The sequence below is a fragment of the Battus philenor genome, unplaced genomic scaffold, assembly GCF_028537555.1.
Source record: "Battus philenor isolate CCGP_79_NKW_IND1 unplaced genomic scaffold, ilBatPhil1.0.hap1 SCAF_21, whole genome shotgun sequence".
NCBI classification, from domain to species: domain Eukaryota; kingdom Metazoa; phylum Arthropoda; class Insecta; order Lepidoptera; family Papilionidae; genus Battus; species Battus philenor.
The window spans coordinates 6728391-6746784 of NW_027181684.1; the positions used below are offsets into that span (position 1 = coordinate 6728391).

Genomic DNA, 18394 nt, shown 5'->3' on the forward strand with positions numbered 1-18394 from the left:
TACGCGTTATATTCTCATATAATTTATTTATTATAAATGACTAGAGGTTATGCGCATCAGTATATTTTCAATCTAAAAAATTTGCATATAAGGTTTTTTATTTACAATTTTAAGTTTATTCATTTTTAATAAACTAGAAACATTGTTAATCTAGTTTGAAAAGTATTTAGATAGACAAACTCGAATGCGTCTATCCTTTGTCTTGTACGAGACTATAAAGCAAAAAGTAACATTACAAAAACTACAGAAAATCAGAATGGGATAAAACACTAATGATGAATAAAAATATGTGTTCAGGCATAACTTTAAGTGACGCTGTTGCAAAGAGTGTATAGCGAATAGTAGCAGCCGTGAAAAAAATATATTTATTGGGTCTATTCCTTGTTCAGGTGTAATATTTGATGCCGCGACTCAATGCCACTTGCAATTTGGAGCGGAAGCGATAGTGTGTGCCAAGCCGACGGAACTGTGCGAACACCTGTGGTGCCTTGTCAACAACACCTGCAAAACAATGTTGCGGCCCGCAGCGCCTGGAACTACCTGCGGTGTAGACATGGTAATAAAAGAAAACGATAAAGAATTATCTATAATATTATTTTCGTTATCCACGTATTTTTAAAAATCAGCACTATTAGTTACAATCGCCAAAAAAATGCATAAAACTTGAGTGAATTATCACATTTTTTTCTACATTTTTGTATATTTTTTGTTGGGGCATAAATGTGTTTCGAGTGGCGACCACGAGCCGGTAGACACGGCGTGGGTAGGTCCCTCAGCAGGTGAACCTACAACATAGTTAAGAACACGGGAAATAGCTTTTATCTTTCCAGGAGGCATGTGCCTTGCAGTGGGCGTATATAGGCCGATGATGATAAGGAAATAAAATATGGAAATTACTTTCTTTAACATTGTGTGCATTATGTAACATAATATTTACCAATGGTTCATAAACTTTAACCTACAGCACAGTGGATAATTATTTTTAATCTGTTGTTATTACTTATGTATATTTTATTATATTTCTATCTAACTTTTACATCTGTGTAAATAAATGTTGTATAAGAAATCTCTCTTACACAATCGTATGTTCATGGTTATTATTATTATATATATCATAAGAATATATGTCATAAGAACTGTATATTTCATTGGCAAAGAGGTTTCGGAAGAACTATAGTTACATTGTTTATTTTATCTTTACGCGTGTATCCATTTTTTAATTTAAAATACTGTATTTTATGTATTAAGAATAAAAGTGAATTTTTATTTTAGTGGTGCCAAAATCAGACGTGTGTTGCGCGGAGTCCTTCGCCGGTGCCACGCGACGGCGGCTGGGGCCCTTGGAGCGAATGGAGCGAATGCTCGCGCACATGCGGCGCCGGAGTCTCCACGCAGTCCCGCGAGTGCAACCAGCCGGAACCGCTTAATAACGGCAACTACTGCATTGGCGACAGAAGCCGGTAAGACGTCCCATTAGGCCTCCGCAAAAATTTTCATAAAGACCTTTTAGAAGCGACCAGCATTTAGCGTCCTACGCTACGCCTGCTGAACCGTGGTCTTCACGCCAGGACCTTAAAACCAAAGCAACCATTTCTTATGCACGCTTTGTGGCCTGTCTATTGTCACTTTAACTTATAATCCACAGGGCTATGCCGGCTTAATTTCAGTCAACTGTTAATTCGATCTTGTAGAAAAATTCCGAACAACGCTTTCCGTAGCTCGTTGAGCGTTTGTGAGCTAGCCAATGAGACCTACAGTGAAAAACCACATTTCTATACAGAAATGTAAATAATTTCACATGATCAAAATTAAAAACCAGGTTTATTTGTGAATAAGTGATTGTATATTATGCTAGGAAATAGAGAGTTTTTCATGCAGTCTATAATATAAAAAAAGTGTTTTGAAAAAAATATTATGAAGTACATAGCCGTCGATATGTTTGTGACAATCTGGTCAATGTGCATAAGAATACTAATAAATATAAGAAAAACAGCGATGTACATAAAGTGAACATTAGAAATAAAATATAAGCTTGTTATATCTTTCTCTAGGCTTTATAAAATTAGTAACTCTTTCGTCGACAACTGTGTACGGTATTACAATAAACTGTAATATCATGCTGCCTCTGAATGTTCATGTGATATGTATGTTTATTAAACAAAAACTTGTTTAAAAATCATATTGTAGTGTTAAATATTTTAACAAATAATAAAATTTGGAAATGAATAACAATACTACTGTATTTAGGATATAGTAAAAGTGGCAAAATGGTTAAAAACGTTTATCTTTAATTGTGATGAATAGTGTTAGTCAAAAATTCTTCGCTTACGATACTTATTTTCCTAGCATGCATAACTTGTTTCACATAAACAAGTGCTCCGCAAACGGTGTGCCGAAGGTCGAATACAAGTGTGCCAGGGTAAAAATTAATAAATGGAAATTTTACAATTTTTCATTATACATATTTTGTATTTGAGACACAGTGGCACGTCGCGTTCGCTCGTCTCTCGAATTTAGCTTCTCGGTGTGCCACGAAATTCTAGAAAAAATTTTAGTGCACCGTATATAAGAAAAGGTTGACCACTGACATAAACTCATCTTTAGTCAACATTTTTACAGATATAAATAGAAGCTTTTGTTTCCATTGCAGGTACAAAATATGTAACACGGATCCGTGCCCTATCAACGAACCAATGTTTAGAGAGGTGCAGTGCGCTAAATATAACAACATGACATACAAAAACGAAACCATTACAGACTGGATACCATATTTTGACCAAGGTTAATAGCGTATTTATGGACTGCTCTGTCGTTCAATAGATAAAATAACTGCCTTTTTAAGTTTTTTAACTTATTTATACGAAATTAAATATAGAGTTTTATAAGAGGATAAATTTAAAATTAAAAAACATAATTAAATTGATTAGGAAAATTTTAAACCATGGAGACTCGGTCGAAGCGATCTAAGAGCTCGGAGGCCTCTAAATTCGGTGAAATGATAGTATACCCGATTTGAAGTGCCCCCAGGAACCCTCGAGCCTCCGTATCATAAAAGAGGCCTCAAGCTAGGCGCCCTTTACGCCCTACAATCTCAAAGCCGAAGGAATTGCATATGCTACATAAGCAAAAAAACTACTGTGATACCCATTAAAGAAATCGAAAAAGTCTTATACATTTTAATTCGAAAATTTTGATTTTTACCGGTCTGCGTTAATTTCTCTTTTCTTTGTAACTCCATTAGAATTATAAAGAAATTACTTACATATTATATTTTTAGATAAACCATGTGACTTACAATGTATTCCAAGAAGTCGAAATGATGTGGAGATGCTAGGCGGGTTTGTGGCTGATGGTACGCCGTGTAAGCAGAACCTTGGCGCCAGAGATATGTGTATAGCAGGTAAATACAATAAAATCATTTAAAATAAGATAAATAAAAATTAAGGTCAGAAAAATTAACAATTTTTTTTGGCAGGTGTCTGTTACAAGGTTGGTTGTGATTGGATCGTAAACTCTGACATGGAAGAAGACGCATGCGGCGTTTGCGGTGGTAACGGCTCTGCTTGCAAAACTGTCCTCGGTATCTATAACAAAGATACAACCAGACAGTCTGGCTTTAGTGAGGTAATTCCTAGCCATTTCTAATACTAGCTGATTAACTAACACCGTAAACTTCATCCGTTTAAGTAAAATTATGAAATATTTTATTAAGATAGTAATTAAATCAAACATAACTAATATTAAAATAATATACTTTTTTATAAATGGTATAACTGATAAGACTTTGTTTTATAAATATATATGAACGACTAGACTGATGACAATTTTATTATTTTGATTTTATTTTTATCACGTAATACATTTTAATATTTATTTTCCAATTCCGGACATGGCTTCAAAAATAGAAAAGACATAAAAATTGGTTTTATCGTTATTATAATAGTAGACCACATAGGTGGAAAAAATGTGAATAAAAGATACCTAAATGGGGGAGTATACCATAGTCGCTACGCTTGGCATGCGAATTGGAGTTCACCGAACCCTGCTGCCCATCCTCTGAAAACTCATTTGTGAGCAGTAGCAATCCCATATAATTAATGCACAAAGTGTGAACTAAGATTAATAATACTGTACCCGGAAAGCAATCCCACCACTCACGATTTCAAGTCTCAGAACTCTACCGCTGGACTACCTAAGTGAAATTTACAATCCCTCGACCGTGGGTACTTGTATAACAACACAAATGTTTCTTTATTATTTACAGTTATATCTTTACATGTTACAGGTCGCGATAATACCTGCCGGTTCACGAAACGTAAAAATACAAGAAAAAGTTAGTCCCGGGAATTACATATCTATAAGAAGCGCTAAATCTAGAAGAATGTATCTCACTGGGGCTAGGTAAGGCGTTATAATTTTAACCGTAACGTGTCTTGTGGAATAAAATTTAAGAAAATCTTAAGCCAAACGCTTGTAATTGCCCGCAAACTACAAGCGTCTATAAACATTTGGCTTGATATTGTAGAATAAAATAAAATTTAAAAAAATCCATGATTTAAAGTTGAAGCTTAAGCTCCCTTTGATCTTTGACAAAATCCGACACTCGATCGGATCAACAATAAACACTTGCATCATAAAATTATATTAATTAATATATAAATAAATAGTCAATCACACTATCTGTGTTTACACGTTTAAATTTGTGACAGTTCGAAGAGTTTTGGCAAGCATTCAGGGTAACATTTTTCTTCCTACAGTAAAAAAAAATTAACGTCTCTTATGTCAACAGAAACGCCACTGTAACAGAGTACTTCGTAGCGGGGGCACCGGCGATTTACGAGAGGGATCGAGACTGGGAAAAAGTTCACATTAGTGGACCCCTTGCTGAAGATATAAAAGTCTTTGTAAGTATCTAATTGTTATGTTTTTGTTTAGGCTAGTAGTTTATTATTATTACAAAATAACAACTCATCATTGTTTTCGACTATTACTAGTTGCCCCGTCAGAATTCATAGTGTCAAAATCTATAGTCCCTGCTCAGTAATATACTATCGTACAATAGAAAAAAATAAAATAGAAAGTGTTTTAGTGTTTTTAATAAATAAATAGAATAAATATTTAAAAAAATACATACAAAATTTTATGCTTTACGGTACATGAAAAGACTGACGGTTTAATTAACCGTGCGATTGTTAAATTGAAAATAATTGTTCATAAGTAATTTTTAGGTTTTTTTCAAATCATAACAAACTTGCTCATATCGTAACGGAACTATAAAAAAAGAAGCAGAAACAATTTGGTATTAATAATTTCTTATCCTAATTAGCAACGTATCTTCGGAGGGAAACACCGTAACCCGGGCGTGACGTACCAGTATACGGTGGACCGGCAACGTCTTCGACGGCGATTCTCATACCGCATGTCCGATTGGTCGCCTTGTTCTGTTACGTGCGGAGAGGGATACATGCGTCGATACTACGAATGCGTCGACGAACATAACCGTATGTATTTCGTTTTATGCTATGCTTAAAACTGACTAGCATAATACACAAAGACCTAGATACTTCCACCATCTATTTCAGCTGGACGTAGAGCTCCCTCATAGATTTCCCATAAGACCGGCAGGAAGACTGCATGTAGCATCTTTCGACGAACTTAAAACGTCTACCTTGTGAGTGGCTGTACCACGCTGTGTTTGCGGGTCTGAAATCTCAATGCCAAAACATTAAAGCCTCTCATCTGCTGAACTATGATGGCCAAATCACGGATCTCCTCAATTCCATATCGTAGATAAAATCAATCGTTAATCATATACAGGTATTCTAATTAATTATTTTCCAGGGTTAGTTGAACAATCACAATGCTACCACGCTGAACCTCCGCGACACGAGGCTCTGATGCAGCAGTGCAGGCTGGCTGCGTGTGTTCATACCCACTGGTGGGTAGGCGCCTGGAATCCCTGTTCCAGCACGTGTCACATGCCGGTACTACACATTCATAAAACTAAATCGACTGTTTAATTTATAATATTACTCTTTATTTTTGTACCAAACGCATTGACCTAAAGACAGGTCAAGAACCGATTTTAATATAGAATAAAACATATTTCAATTCGTTAGAATCTTTATTGAGATTTTAAAATTTAACTGCTTTGAAAGAGTAGTTCAAAAACTGTAGACTTAACAAGCTGAGAAGTATTTATAATATAATTATATTTCAGGGCGAAGAAGCGACAAAACAAAGAAGCGTTTACTGCGTTGACAAAATAACGAATAACGTCATACCAGATTCTTCTTGTGATATGGCTGTCAAACCGATAAGCATTATTAAATGCGCAGATGTGCCGGCGTGTTAAATGAAACGAATTAATAAAAAGTAAGGATTTCAAATATCATCTGTAAGATGACATAACTTCTTAAGAGCTTGAGAAAACACATGGAAGTTGAAGAAAATCCATTGAGGCGAATACATTTGAAAAATAAATGGAAAACATTTTCGAATTGTTATTTAAAAGACATCGAAAATAATTACGAATGTTAAATTGAGTGAAATAAACGAGATAACGTCATAAGATAAGGTTAGTTAAACCGAGTCATTCAAATGCTGCCTTGAGATTTACGAGGGGGAACAATTGTTTGTGTGCGTGATATGATGGCCAGAGCCCTGTTTTAACGTTATACGTAAAGATCACATAAAAACCCATCGAGTAGACATACAATGAGACAATGCTCTGCGTTTACCACTTACTGCCATATTATATAAGTACCCTCTAGTTTTAACAGTCTTCACTAAGTCTTAATAATAATATTTTAAAATTCTGTAACATCAGTATTAATGTGGTGTATGTATTCTTTTAATAAACCGGGACGGGACGTGAAAGCCATGCGTAGAATACTATAAATAAAACTTTTGGACCAAAAATATTTTTAATTCAAATTCACGTTGCCATAATCACAATTACTGCCAATATGACACTTGTATTATAAGTACATTGTAAGAACAATATTAGTTATTTATAAATATAACAGAATTCATATTTTTTAACGAATGGATTACTGTGGATCACATTAAAGCATATGTAAGCGCATAGTAATATGTGGATTGTGGTTGCGTAGAAATAAGCAACTAGTCAGAGTGTTGAGCACCTGTTTCGGCTGACGTGGATCGTCGCTAGCAGTTCGATCAACTTAGATATATGTTATTGTATTTAAATGTGTTGTCAAACGTTATAACCCTATTTATAGTAACCCACTACTTAGTATTGATGAAACTAATTTACATGTATAGAAATAATGAATTTGTAAAACATTATGTCTGTGTGTGTAATAAAAGGAAGATATTTATTTATAAAACTGTTGTTTATACCCCCACTATATTTAACTAATGAAGCATAATTATCACAAATACTACAGTAATTTAAGATAATGTAAGAACTTCGGATGTTCTAAGATTCGTCAGAGCATTTCATGTCGATCAGTAGATACACAATTCTAATTGCGACATTAAACCTATCTTCAATTACGATGTTATGTCTTATTAATATTACATTTATAACGTACACCTCCAACTTATTAATTACAATTGTGTATTTAATTTAAGATCGAAATAAAATAACGCATTTCTAAATTTATTTCTTTTATTTTTTCCTCCTTTGCTAAAAAACGAATGGGTTGTATTCACGTTATTTGTCTGTGATGTCTATAAAGTTAGCTACAAATTATCTACAATTTATGTTTTAAAAACAATGAACGTACAACAAATATTTTTTTATTAAATTTGGTTTTAAAATAAACTATGCATTAAAATACTTGCTTAAATTTATTTCATTGCTTATTTTATGTAAAATAATCTATAATTATTGGACAAAAAACACGAAATACCAAATTCCGAATGTTACAATAAAGTTAATATTGAAAGTACTGAAGTTGATTTGGTTGTACCGACCCATCTACATCAAGGCTTAATTTTATACGTTACAGCTAAAGTACATTGTTATATGACCTTAACGATGATGATAAGACCAGTCTGAAGAGACCCGCATCCAACATCTTCGGAGGACCTTAAGCTTGTCAGTGTGTCGTCTCCACAACAGAATCTAAGACCTCAGTGGTCATCTGTTCTGCGCGCTCTAGCATGACAATGTCACTTTCCGCTGGTCTATGTCGATTACGTTGGTCTATGAATCTCCTCACTCCTAATTCGATCTCGTAGAGACATCTATGGAGGACTACGAACAGCAGCTGATCTACTAGTGGAATGATGAAGATCCGGCAGGCAGCCTCGCTTTACATCTCTGCAGTCTGATTTTAACTTCATATAAACATCAATAATCAGTAGCATGGGGCAGGCCTCATTGGGGGGCGTAGTAGCCGAAAGATTCGAAAGTGGCTTCCACGAGCTTTAGATGCGGCGTGGATAGGTCCCTTCACTAGGCAGACCGATGACATGATCAAGTTCGCGAGAAATTATTGGATACGGGCAGCAAGGCCATCATGACGATCTTTGGAGAAGGCTTATGCCTTTGAGTGGGTGACCATCTGTTGGCATGATTATAATTCTGAAGTAAAGGGAGGATACAAAGTAAAACCAATTTTATGACAATTACCTTTTAAAGTCTATAACGTTGCATGTTAGCGTTCCAAATACCTAAATTAGAATTTTAACAAAAAAATAAACAAGAAGTTTCATATAATTTGTAATACAGTAACAAACATTCCAATGCGCCCGCGCACCAGCTACAGAAGTTTAGATCCATTGTCCGGAGAAGGACCTGGCCGCGATCGCATTCACTAGCTATGTGATGTCTCACGTACCGGCGCTAATTCTAATTTACGTTATAAGTTCTCATCTCAGTTTTTCAACTTCATTCTCGGCGCATCTGTAAATCCACGCCACAATATTTATATCGCCTCGCATCTCAACGGTGCGATTTTTATTATTAAAGTAATCATCGGTCATTAAGGTTGAATCTGTTCGTACCTCGCAGTGGCACGCACATTAAAGTCACAGGACTACCGTCGCTCCTTGCTCTAACTTGCTGCCGCCTGACCAGTCCCGGGAAATCGTGCAGCTGCTTACCACCACCATCAGGCGAGTACCGAGCTGCGGTATAAAATCAGACCAGGCCTTCTGCCTACTACCCTTTCATTTTTAAATATGTTTTTCTTTCGGTACAACTCAAGCCTTTGAAAGACTAATTACTGAATAACCTGAATTTTCAAGCTGAGTTTCCGCTTACTATAGACTACGTACAATATCTCTTTTTGACTCTCTTTCTCTGTTGAAGTCGGCGCTGATAACATTGCCGGTTATTTATTATACAACAATATATTAAAATAAAAAAATATATTTTGATTGACAATGTGTTGTGAATAATGAGAGGAATATCATTAAGGCTCACACAAGATTATATTCTTTTATGAATATAGAGATTTACTTACTCTTTATTTTCATTTAATTTTTTTTTTAAAACATTTATTTATTTGACCTACTTTCATTAATTTATCTCTGCAACACCCAACTTGTTAACTGGACGAAAATGAACTTTTTTCTAATGAATGATGTAAAGATTATATAGGAAAAGGTTGCCACTTTGTGATTAAACCCACTAGGAATAAATAATAAAATTTTAAAAATAAACTATGTTCAATAATTATGACATACAATACATCCAGTATTATAATTTGTTATAGGCGTAGAAGCTTCAGAGGTGAAGTTTTTTATTTGCTATAAATTATTACATGGTACAACGTATCCAAAAATCTATGATTACAGAAATAATAAACAACTAAGTGATAAAATAGTAACAAAAAGTGCTTACAAAATTCGGATTACTACAAATAAAATTAATTGTTGTTTACTGTCTGTCCTTGCAGATGTTGTACTGCCAGAAGTAACTAGCTTATCGCAATCCATTGTACAAATAAATCTACTAAACGATTGGAAACAGATGTAAAAGCTTTAAAGCAGACAAATGACTTATACATTCACACCTTTAAGGGTTCTTGCCAACTAAAGGCAGAATGCTGTTAAGTAGTCTATCGTAAGAAGAAGTAGCCAGATTCCATCTAAAACTTCTATATATTATATATTAATTAAATATGGTTTGGTATAGAAAAAATGTATTCCTTAATTTACTGAATATGGCATATTGGAGGTCTTACCACTCCGACTTCTTTCAAACTTCTCAACTTCTTTCGAAAATAAAACTACATAGTAAAATATACCTATTTGCTTTTATTTCTTGCATTTGCAGAGATTGTTTAAATCACAATGTTTTTGTTTACTTATAACCCAAATAAATACTAAATTAAATAATTTGCTACATAACCGCTAGCACAGTTACTAAGAGATCTTACCAAAGTCATGATTTAGAGATTAGTAAAAATAATACTTTTTTAATTAGAGGAATTTTACTAGTGTTTAATATTGTTCAGCCGTTTTAAAAAATAATTCATATGGGATACCATTAATCACTCCATGCCGCAAGCTGATTCTTTTGTTACAAGGGCCTCGGATGAAACATCAAATCTAATATTTTTCTTTTTGTTTGGATATTTCTGAAATCATTAAATTATATGAACTTCATTCTTAACTTTACAACTGTTTAAGTAGGCATAAAAAGGACAATATGTACTAAGTTCCTCAAGTTGTGCCTATGATTACTGCAATTATACATTAGTGATCTATCTACAATACTTAGGAATATGTATATACCACTATCTTTGTCTCTGTTATAGTTCAGTCTCCTGTAGTTATAAACACACCAGAAAATATAATTCACGTTATGATAATGTTTAGTCCTTCATCGTCATCATCATTTCATCCACATGATGTCCACTGTACAAATCTAAACATATGCCTTCCTCATAAATTTCCAATAGGAAGCATCCTTCATCTAAATCTTCCAATAACCTAACAATGTTATCTGTTCACTATGTGAACGGACATCCTACGCTGCAATTGTCTATCAATTTATTTCGCTCTTTTATAACGAACTGTATTATGAAAAATTCTAGAGAAAAACCTCAAAATCCAAGAATCATGAACATATTAATTTTTGTCTAGCTATGGGGACCCCATTACTTTTTCATTCAAATACACTGAATTTCAAAGAGAGGCATACTGACTATTATTACTATCCACAACTCAACTATTAAATTCATATTATTATCGACGTAAGATCATTTACAGTGACAACTTTTATACATCATGAAGTGAATGCCAGAAGAGCCTAATTTAATTAAAACTAAAATATGACAAAGTCCCCTATAATGGAGTCCTTGTCCTTCAAGCTATGAGTGGTTTCCAAAAACTCTTTGATCTCTTAAGACCCTACAACATAAAACTCAGGTTTTTTGAGGTCAAACTTTTAATATCCTTAATTCGATAAGTTTCTTGAAAAGGGTAAATTTTGGATATAAAAAATACATTCAGAGAAACCCTAACCTTTGATAATTGACAAAGTTAAAGACATATAAATTTGATTATTGTCCGCTGTACTTTAGTATCAACATTCAGGCTTTTTTTTCATAGGCACACACCATTTGGCTATGAGCATTTACAGCATGAATTTAATGTGTTAATCCAACAGACAATTAAGTTTTTAATATTTTAGAAGAAGCATTAACCTTGTCTCTAGATTTGGTGTCTGTGTTTCTGGAACGTTCTTTCTCAAGATCTGTGTGTAATGTTGCCAACTCAGTAGTAAGCTCGGCCTGTACTGCCTGGAGACGCTCCACTTCCAGCAACACTTCTGCTTTATCTTTCACTAAAATAATTTAAAAAAAAAGTATGCTAAGCAATGATTATTATTGTCTTACAAAAATCTGTTTGTTAATAACTTAGTTTGACAAGATGGTACCGAAGATTATTCAGAAATAAATGGAAATGTAATTCGAGTACTTGTTCTATGCACAGGTCATATATACAGGAGTCGCATAAATGAATGGCTTGCCAAAATCGGATGTTAGGACAGATAGTAATTAACCACACCTGCCCTGTAGCCTATTCCCAGAAAATGATTTTAAAAAGTTCTATCTTTAAATTATTGCCATACAAAATAAATATTTTAATTAATGTGGTTTTTAGAACTATAACCAAAATTTACTAATATTTTTCACAAGCATGTTGCTTTGCAAAACTGACCAAAATTCAAACAGCAATAGTCTGATTTAGAAAAAAATAGCACTATGTGTTAGAAAATTTACTTTAAAAAATGTCGAAAACTTTTTGTAATTTTTTTTTAATATTCTCGAGTCAGTTACCATGTGATTTATGATCTGATTTTGGGTTGAGTGTGATTTACGGTTTACACTATGAAAACCACCAACCTTTGCAAAAAATTTATGTAAAGGTGTCTCTCTAAAATATATAACTACTACTTACTCTCTCCCTGTCCAAGAATATTACACAGCTTTTTGTTTCTTGTCTTTACTGTTTGGAGTTCTTGTTTCAATTTCACAACTTCCTCCCGTAATGCAGCAATTTCTTGATTTTTCTTTTCTAGCGCATCCGCAAACTGTACTCTATTTATGACTTCATCGGCCATTGTTTGTTGATTCTTAATCCTATTAATTATTTTATCTTTAAGCAATTCATTTTTTGTTTCATCTTTTATTCTATCAAAAAATGCTGTGTCTTTATCAATACACTTCTGCTCTTCTACATTGTCATTATCTTGAATAACTGCATTGCAAATTAAAATATTGTTAAGACAGTAAATAAAGGATATATAGTACCCGGCATTTGATTTGGCACATTATATCTCAATCTAATTTCTAAAATTAGTTAATTTAACTATGGTACAAACCAAGCATTACATTATTATGTATGTAGAGTAATTCTAAACTATCAATAATAAAAAAGATATGTATTATTAACTAAAAAATATTTTTGCTGTTTCAAATGCCAGTTACCATACTTCATTGTTAGTTATTGTACATTTCAATATATTTTTTATTGATTATTGATTGAGAACATCCTACAATGGTATTCCTGCTAGCAGTCATGGGCAAAATGGCAAAAGACCAAAGAAAATATTAGAAGACTTCACTTGCTAATAATGCAACTTAGCCCTGAATGGAGAAATTATTATCAATAAGTGTGTCAACTCTATGAGAAATTGGACCATAAAATCTCTAATTTTATAATCAATAATTGATTAAAAAGAAATATTCAAATATTTTCTATGGATTCCAATAGGACCAATAAAACAATGTGGTACAACTTACTCTTAATATCTTCTACACCATTAACCATATCATTGAATTGATCTAAACTCATAACAGTTTTTTTCTTTAACTTTTTATTGTTAGTGCGGTTTTCTGTTTTCTTTTCCAAATCAGCCTCTTTCTTTATCTGTTTATATACATCCTTCTTTTCTTCATAATCAAGTTTTGACAGTAATATTGCCTGTAAGTTTTTAAGTAATATATATAACACAATAAAATTTATGCACATCAAACTTTAGCCTATGGCATTGCAACTGTACTGTAAGATGTAGATATTTAGTCTCAAGTTAAAATATTGGCTGATTATAATTAATGTTTATTACCAAGTGGATGTAGAACTAAAATAAAAACTAATATTGTATCAAAATTGCCCACTAAAACTGAGAACTTAATAATATTTTGTAATGTTAGAAAAGTTATTAATGGTTACAAAGTATATAAAACACAAATATATATTATTATCACATTTGGTTTTCTGTTGGTATCTAAACTAGGCTGAGCCTGTGTCTTAGACAACAGCATTTGAAAATAATTTTGGACTAATTATAATAATTATAGGAAGCACTTTTGTATTGAAATATCCTGGGTACTATATTTTTCCCGGAAATACTTTTGTGGACTAAGCATGGCTAACAGTGTAGCCAAATCTTAGCTTAGCTTAGCTTATTGCTGGTTTTATCAATAAACATAGTAACTAAAGAATATTTGGTAAAGTGAAACAAAATACACACTGTGAAACAAAATTTTATGCACACCTTGAGGTGAGCATAAAATTGAAAAGAAAATTCATGAAAATTTTTAAAATTGTTTCCTTATTAAATATGAAATTGTCAGGATTTGCTGGTAGAGAATCAGGCTATAAGGGCATATGGTTAATATATCTATTAATAATAATTAATCTTATAATAAAGCTGCCATCAAAATTCTGCATGTAAACATGTATCAAAATATCTGTGTTAATTGTTAATTCTAGTATAAGTATCTACAAGTAACAATTATTTGCTAAATGTCAAATGTTATTTTTGCACCTCTTATACAGAAGTATTTGTAAAATAATATGTAATAGCATAAATTTGTTGCTAAAGTTTAAATGAATATAATAATTGTTCAACAAATATGTTCTACAATTAGAGTAGAAGAAGTACAAATATGTAGCTTACAATATTGTAAATAACATTTAATTACACACAGTTGTAGTTAGTGCTGTGATTAGTTTTTGAATGCTAGATATCTGTTATTGAGTTACTGTTTTTTTAAAAGAACCAAGTGCAAAAATAACAAGAATAGTAATATATACAACTTGCAACATATTCTCACAACTGTAAAAAAGATCATTTCAGTAAGAAAAATTTAAAAAAGAAAAATAGAAAAACATACTTGCTGCAATTCAGTCTCAAAGTTACCATCAACAAGTTGTTCATCTTTTTGCTTCCACTGCTCCCATTGATCAGATAAAGGTCCATTTGTCTTTGGCTTTTTCTTCTTATTGGGACACTATGAAAACCAGTTATACTGTATAAACTATAAAATACAACTTAAAGCTGTATTTGGCATACTAATAATTTAATTATTGAAACAAAAACAACCATGTACAATAGTTAATGCTAAATGATTTCAGTTGATTAAAAATCTAAAAAACTATTTAAAATGTGTACTGTTCTAACTACAAACTGTATAACAAAAACATTTACAGAATATATTATTATTTACGATTTATAATAGCATCTATAATATGCCTCTGGTTGTTTCGTAAGGAAGGTTTATAAATAAATTTGCATATTTGCTACTTTAACTACTTTTGTAAGTGCTTTATATTTGTTTACTATATATATATATTAATTAATGTATAAATAAATAGAGCACCTGAGATTTGTTACCATTAGTCTTTGTTTTTTTAGGAAGGTCGCATTTTTTTGTGTTCTCTTTAACACTTTTCTTCGATTTTTGAGTGCAATTGGTTGAAGGAAAATCGTCATCTTCAATGTTAAGGCCAGCAAAACGCGATTGAACAATTAAGTCAGCCATTTTCACTTGAAAGCTAAAAACATGTTTTAAATCATTAAGTTTTGATTTTTCCAAAACAAGACGTTTTAGGCGTCGTAATGAAACTAATTTACAATGTTAAATTGAAATCCTAGATATAATATATTTTATTTTGTTCTGGTTAATAAATCAATGTTAATAGAATGAAAATAATATATAATGTTTAATGTACACTTACTTTTAAATTCAAATACAATAACAACAAGTTATCAATACGATCAAGTAATATACGCTGAGAGAACAACAATAAGTAATGTTATTGGCAAAGCCTAAATTTTAAATTAAAACACCAACCAGAGACAAGAATATACCAAACACAAAGTGCTCTTGTACTATAATATCTATGGAAAATTAATTTGACAATATCGTAATTGCCATTATTAAAAAAAATCATAATTAGTCATTTATATGTATAATATAAACAAAACTAATATTCAATATTTTTTTTGTTTAGATTTATGACATCATACCATAAATGTGGAAAAACTAAAACTAAATTTGTCCTAAATATTTACTGTATGCACTTGGGTTTTTCCACTATCCAGTTTAATTAAATGTGAAATTGTTACTTTTGCAACATCGTTTTAAGTACAAAAGTTATAACCATTTTCTACTACAAGAGTTGGATAAAATGAACAACGATATCTTACGAATAAATAAAACTATTTTTTTTAATTTCACTAAAGACCAACGAAATTATTTCTAGCAAAATTAACTAGATGCCGATATTTTTTTATTAGCATTTAATTAAAAGCAAAGTACAAATTATTTGAAAAAAAAAATACTTTGCTTTCTCTATATTGTTTTGACAACTTGTCAACAATTTGGCGGGCGATGTTAAACGAATAAACATATCTTGCAGTCATTTTACAACATGAAGTTATTTTGTCAAGTAGAAGTTGTTAATAGGCTTCATGCTAATGTTAATATCAGAACAAGTGGTAAATACCTAAAATCAACGCTGGCTTTAGGGAAAGAACCTAAACGAGATAAAGATTTCTTTCTTATCCACTTTTCTTCTTCCAATAAAAACGGAAACAAATATAAAGTTAAAAGCATAAAACAAGTGTTTGTAAAATGTTTAAATGAGGGGAAAGCAACTATAAGATTCGAGGAACCGCCTCACGATTTATGTATCAAGTGTGAAGTAATACAATTGAAAAGTTTTTTGAGATTACTAAAATCATGTATTACTGGAGAAACAAGTTGTACTCAACTCAAAACCTTATCTAATTTGAACGTGACATCGTTAAATAATGCACCAGTAAAGATGACAATTCACGACCGTAGTGAGTTCCCAGTTAAAGGTTTTCCACGGACCTTAGAATACTTGAACATCACTGGTCTAAAACTCTGCAATTTTCGTAGAGATATTTTGCTACTTAGCCGACTAGTCGTTTTGGACTTAAGTAACAATGAAATTGAATATCTCCCACCAGAATTTGGTAAATATCTATAGTAAATTTACTTTTACATTATGTATGACAACTATTTCTAAACAATTCTTTCTTGACAGGCAGGATGAATAATTTAAGAGAATTATATCTCTCAAAAAATAATATTGGAAGGAACATTAAAAATGACTGGCGATGGTTATTAGGTCCTCAGGTAGGTTTTAACAAATATACTTATACCTATTCTTTAAATTACTTTTGACAAATTATATGCAATATTCATTAGGTAGTTATTATTAAAACAAGCTGTATAATATTTCATGTCTACCTAATAATATAACACAACCATGGATAAGCACAATGTAGGATATCAATTCAAAAGGCTGGCAAGAAAATGCTAGCCTGTTATCTGCTGTGGATATCTTGTGGCAGAGATTACAATGATGAACCTAATAAAATCTTAAGGTGTGATAATGGCTATGTTATAGTAAGACACTAAATTATTCTTGTCAGCCGATGGATGCCCACAGAAAGGCATAGTCCTCCCCTAAAGATTGTCACACCAGCCAGTCCTGTGCATGCTGCCCACATTCAGTGACTTCCCCCCACCTATAACTATGTTGTTGGTCCACCTAGTGAGGGACTTATCCCTGCCGCTTCCGTTTTAGAAATTTAAACTCAAAAGTATTACTTTTATGACATTTATGCATGTAGTTATCTCTATTAGGTCTGCCATTACAATTAGTGTAAATAGATAAACTGGTGTGGGGTTTTTAGGTATGAGTGTACCTGTGTGATAAACTGGAAGTATAAAATAACTTATTCTCACTACATCAGTTACTTTTACAAGATTATCGTACTTCAAGTATATATATTATAAGTATGTTCTTATTAAAATGTATGATTTTAATTTTAGACAGTGTACAGACATAATTAAATTTAGAATTTAAATTTCGGAAAAAATATTAAATTTACTTATTAAACTTTTTAGATAAGCAAAACTCTCAAACTACTAGATATAAGTGAAAATAAAATAAGACATTTGCCTAAAGGGATCTGGAAGCTGTATAATTTAGTAACCTTGAAAGTCAACAAAAATGAAATTTGCAAAATTCCTACAACTATCGGTCGCATACAAACATTAAGGTAAATAAATTTATGATTCATTTAAATTTTATTCCTGAACACTATTTAGTCCAGTGCAACATATTCTCTAAACACATTATTTTACTATATGCTGTTTATTTTCAGATATTTAGATATATCACAGAACAACTTGAAAACATTGCCGTGTAGTTTAATGCAGTGTCATTTAGAGCATATAGATCTGTCTTCAAATGATTTCACTAGTGGTCATGAATTAAAGCCAATGCAAAACAAATGTGGCATGTGGGATCTTTACATCAATAGCTTAGTTCATATATCTTGTAAAGCTGTTTTAAAAAATAAGATTTACTATGCTCCTAATGTTATACCATGGACTTTGGTGGAATTTTTAGATAATGCTAATATGTGTGTTTGTGGAAATCCTGTGATTACTGATGAATTTTATGTCATCAGGGAATTTGAGCTTAAAGATTATTTTAGAGTAATTCTCTTTGATAATAATAGAAGTAACAGTGTTGGATTTGAATGTTTTTTTTGTTCATCTAAATGTTTTACTAAATAATTTTAAGAAATGATGGTAAAATAGCAATAATGCAATTAAAAATAAAATTAATTTAT

General features: G+C 32.0%; 3 protein-coding genes across 4 annotated transcripts in view; 2 read left to right on the forward strand and 1 right to left on the reverse strand.

Moving 5' to 3' along the window:
- Positions 1-7626, forward strand: part of AdamTS-B (ADAM metallopeptidase with thrombospondin type 1 motif B) — a 77997-nt gene extending 70371 nt beyond the window's left edge. Inside the window, exons 11-20 of the mRNA XM_068766303.1 lie at positions 390-556; positions 1273-1460; positions 2651-2781; positions 3278-3400; positions 3476-3624; positions 4286-4401; positions 4790-4904; positions 5327-5501; positions 5842-5984; positions 6221-7626. Coding sequence (XP_068622404.1) covers positions 390-556; positions 1273-1460; positions 2651-2781; positions 3278-3400; positions 3476-3624; positions 4286-4401; positions 4790-4904; positions 5327-5501; positions 5842-5984; positions 6221-6355 — 1442 coding nt within the window. The 3' untranslated portion in view covers positions 6356-7626. The remainder of the gene's footprint in view (positions 1-389; positions 557-1272; positions 1461-2650; positions 2782-3277; positions 3401-3475; positions 3625-4285; positions 4402-4789; positions 4905-5326; positions 5502-5841; positions 5985-6220) is intronic.
- A 2605-nt stretch (positions 7627-10231) lies between these two features.
- LOC137923330 (G kinase-anchoring protein 1-like) lies at positions 10232-15560 on the reverse strand. Of its 2 annotated transcripts, none has more exons than XM_068766554.1 (7): positions 15454-15560; positions 15110-15270; positions 14610-14726; positions 13233-13413; positions 12388-12687; positions 11631-11770; positions 10232-10559 (listed from the first exon to the last, which is right to left on the reverse strand). In XM_068766554.1, exons 2-7 carry the CDS (start codon positions 15206-15208, stop codon positions 10473-10475), a joined length of 924 nt encoding a protein of 307 aa, XP_068622655.1. In that variant the 5' UTR covers positions 15209-15270; positions 15454-15560; the 3' UTR covers positions 10232-10472. The 2 variants fall into 2 exon arrangements, with proteins under 2 accessions (XP_068622655.1, XP_068622654.1); XM_068766553.1 differs by having other exon boundaries at positions 15096-15270; positions 15454-15558.
- A 550-nt stretch (positions 15561-16110) lies between these two features.
- Lrr47 (Leucine-rich repeat 47) lies at positions 16111-18338 on the forward strand. Its single transcript, XM_068766737.1, has 4 exons — positions 16111-16720; positions 16792-16883; positions 17661-17815; positions 17921-18338. Exons 1-4 carry the CDS (start codon positions 16150-16152, stop codon positions 18336-18338), a joined length of 1236 nt encoding a protein of 411 aa, XP_068622838.1. The 5' UTR covers positions 16111-16149.
- Positions 18339-18394: the final 56 nt, after the last annotated feature.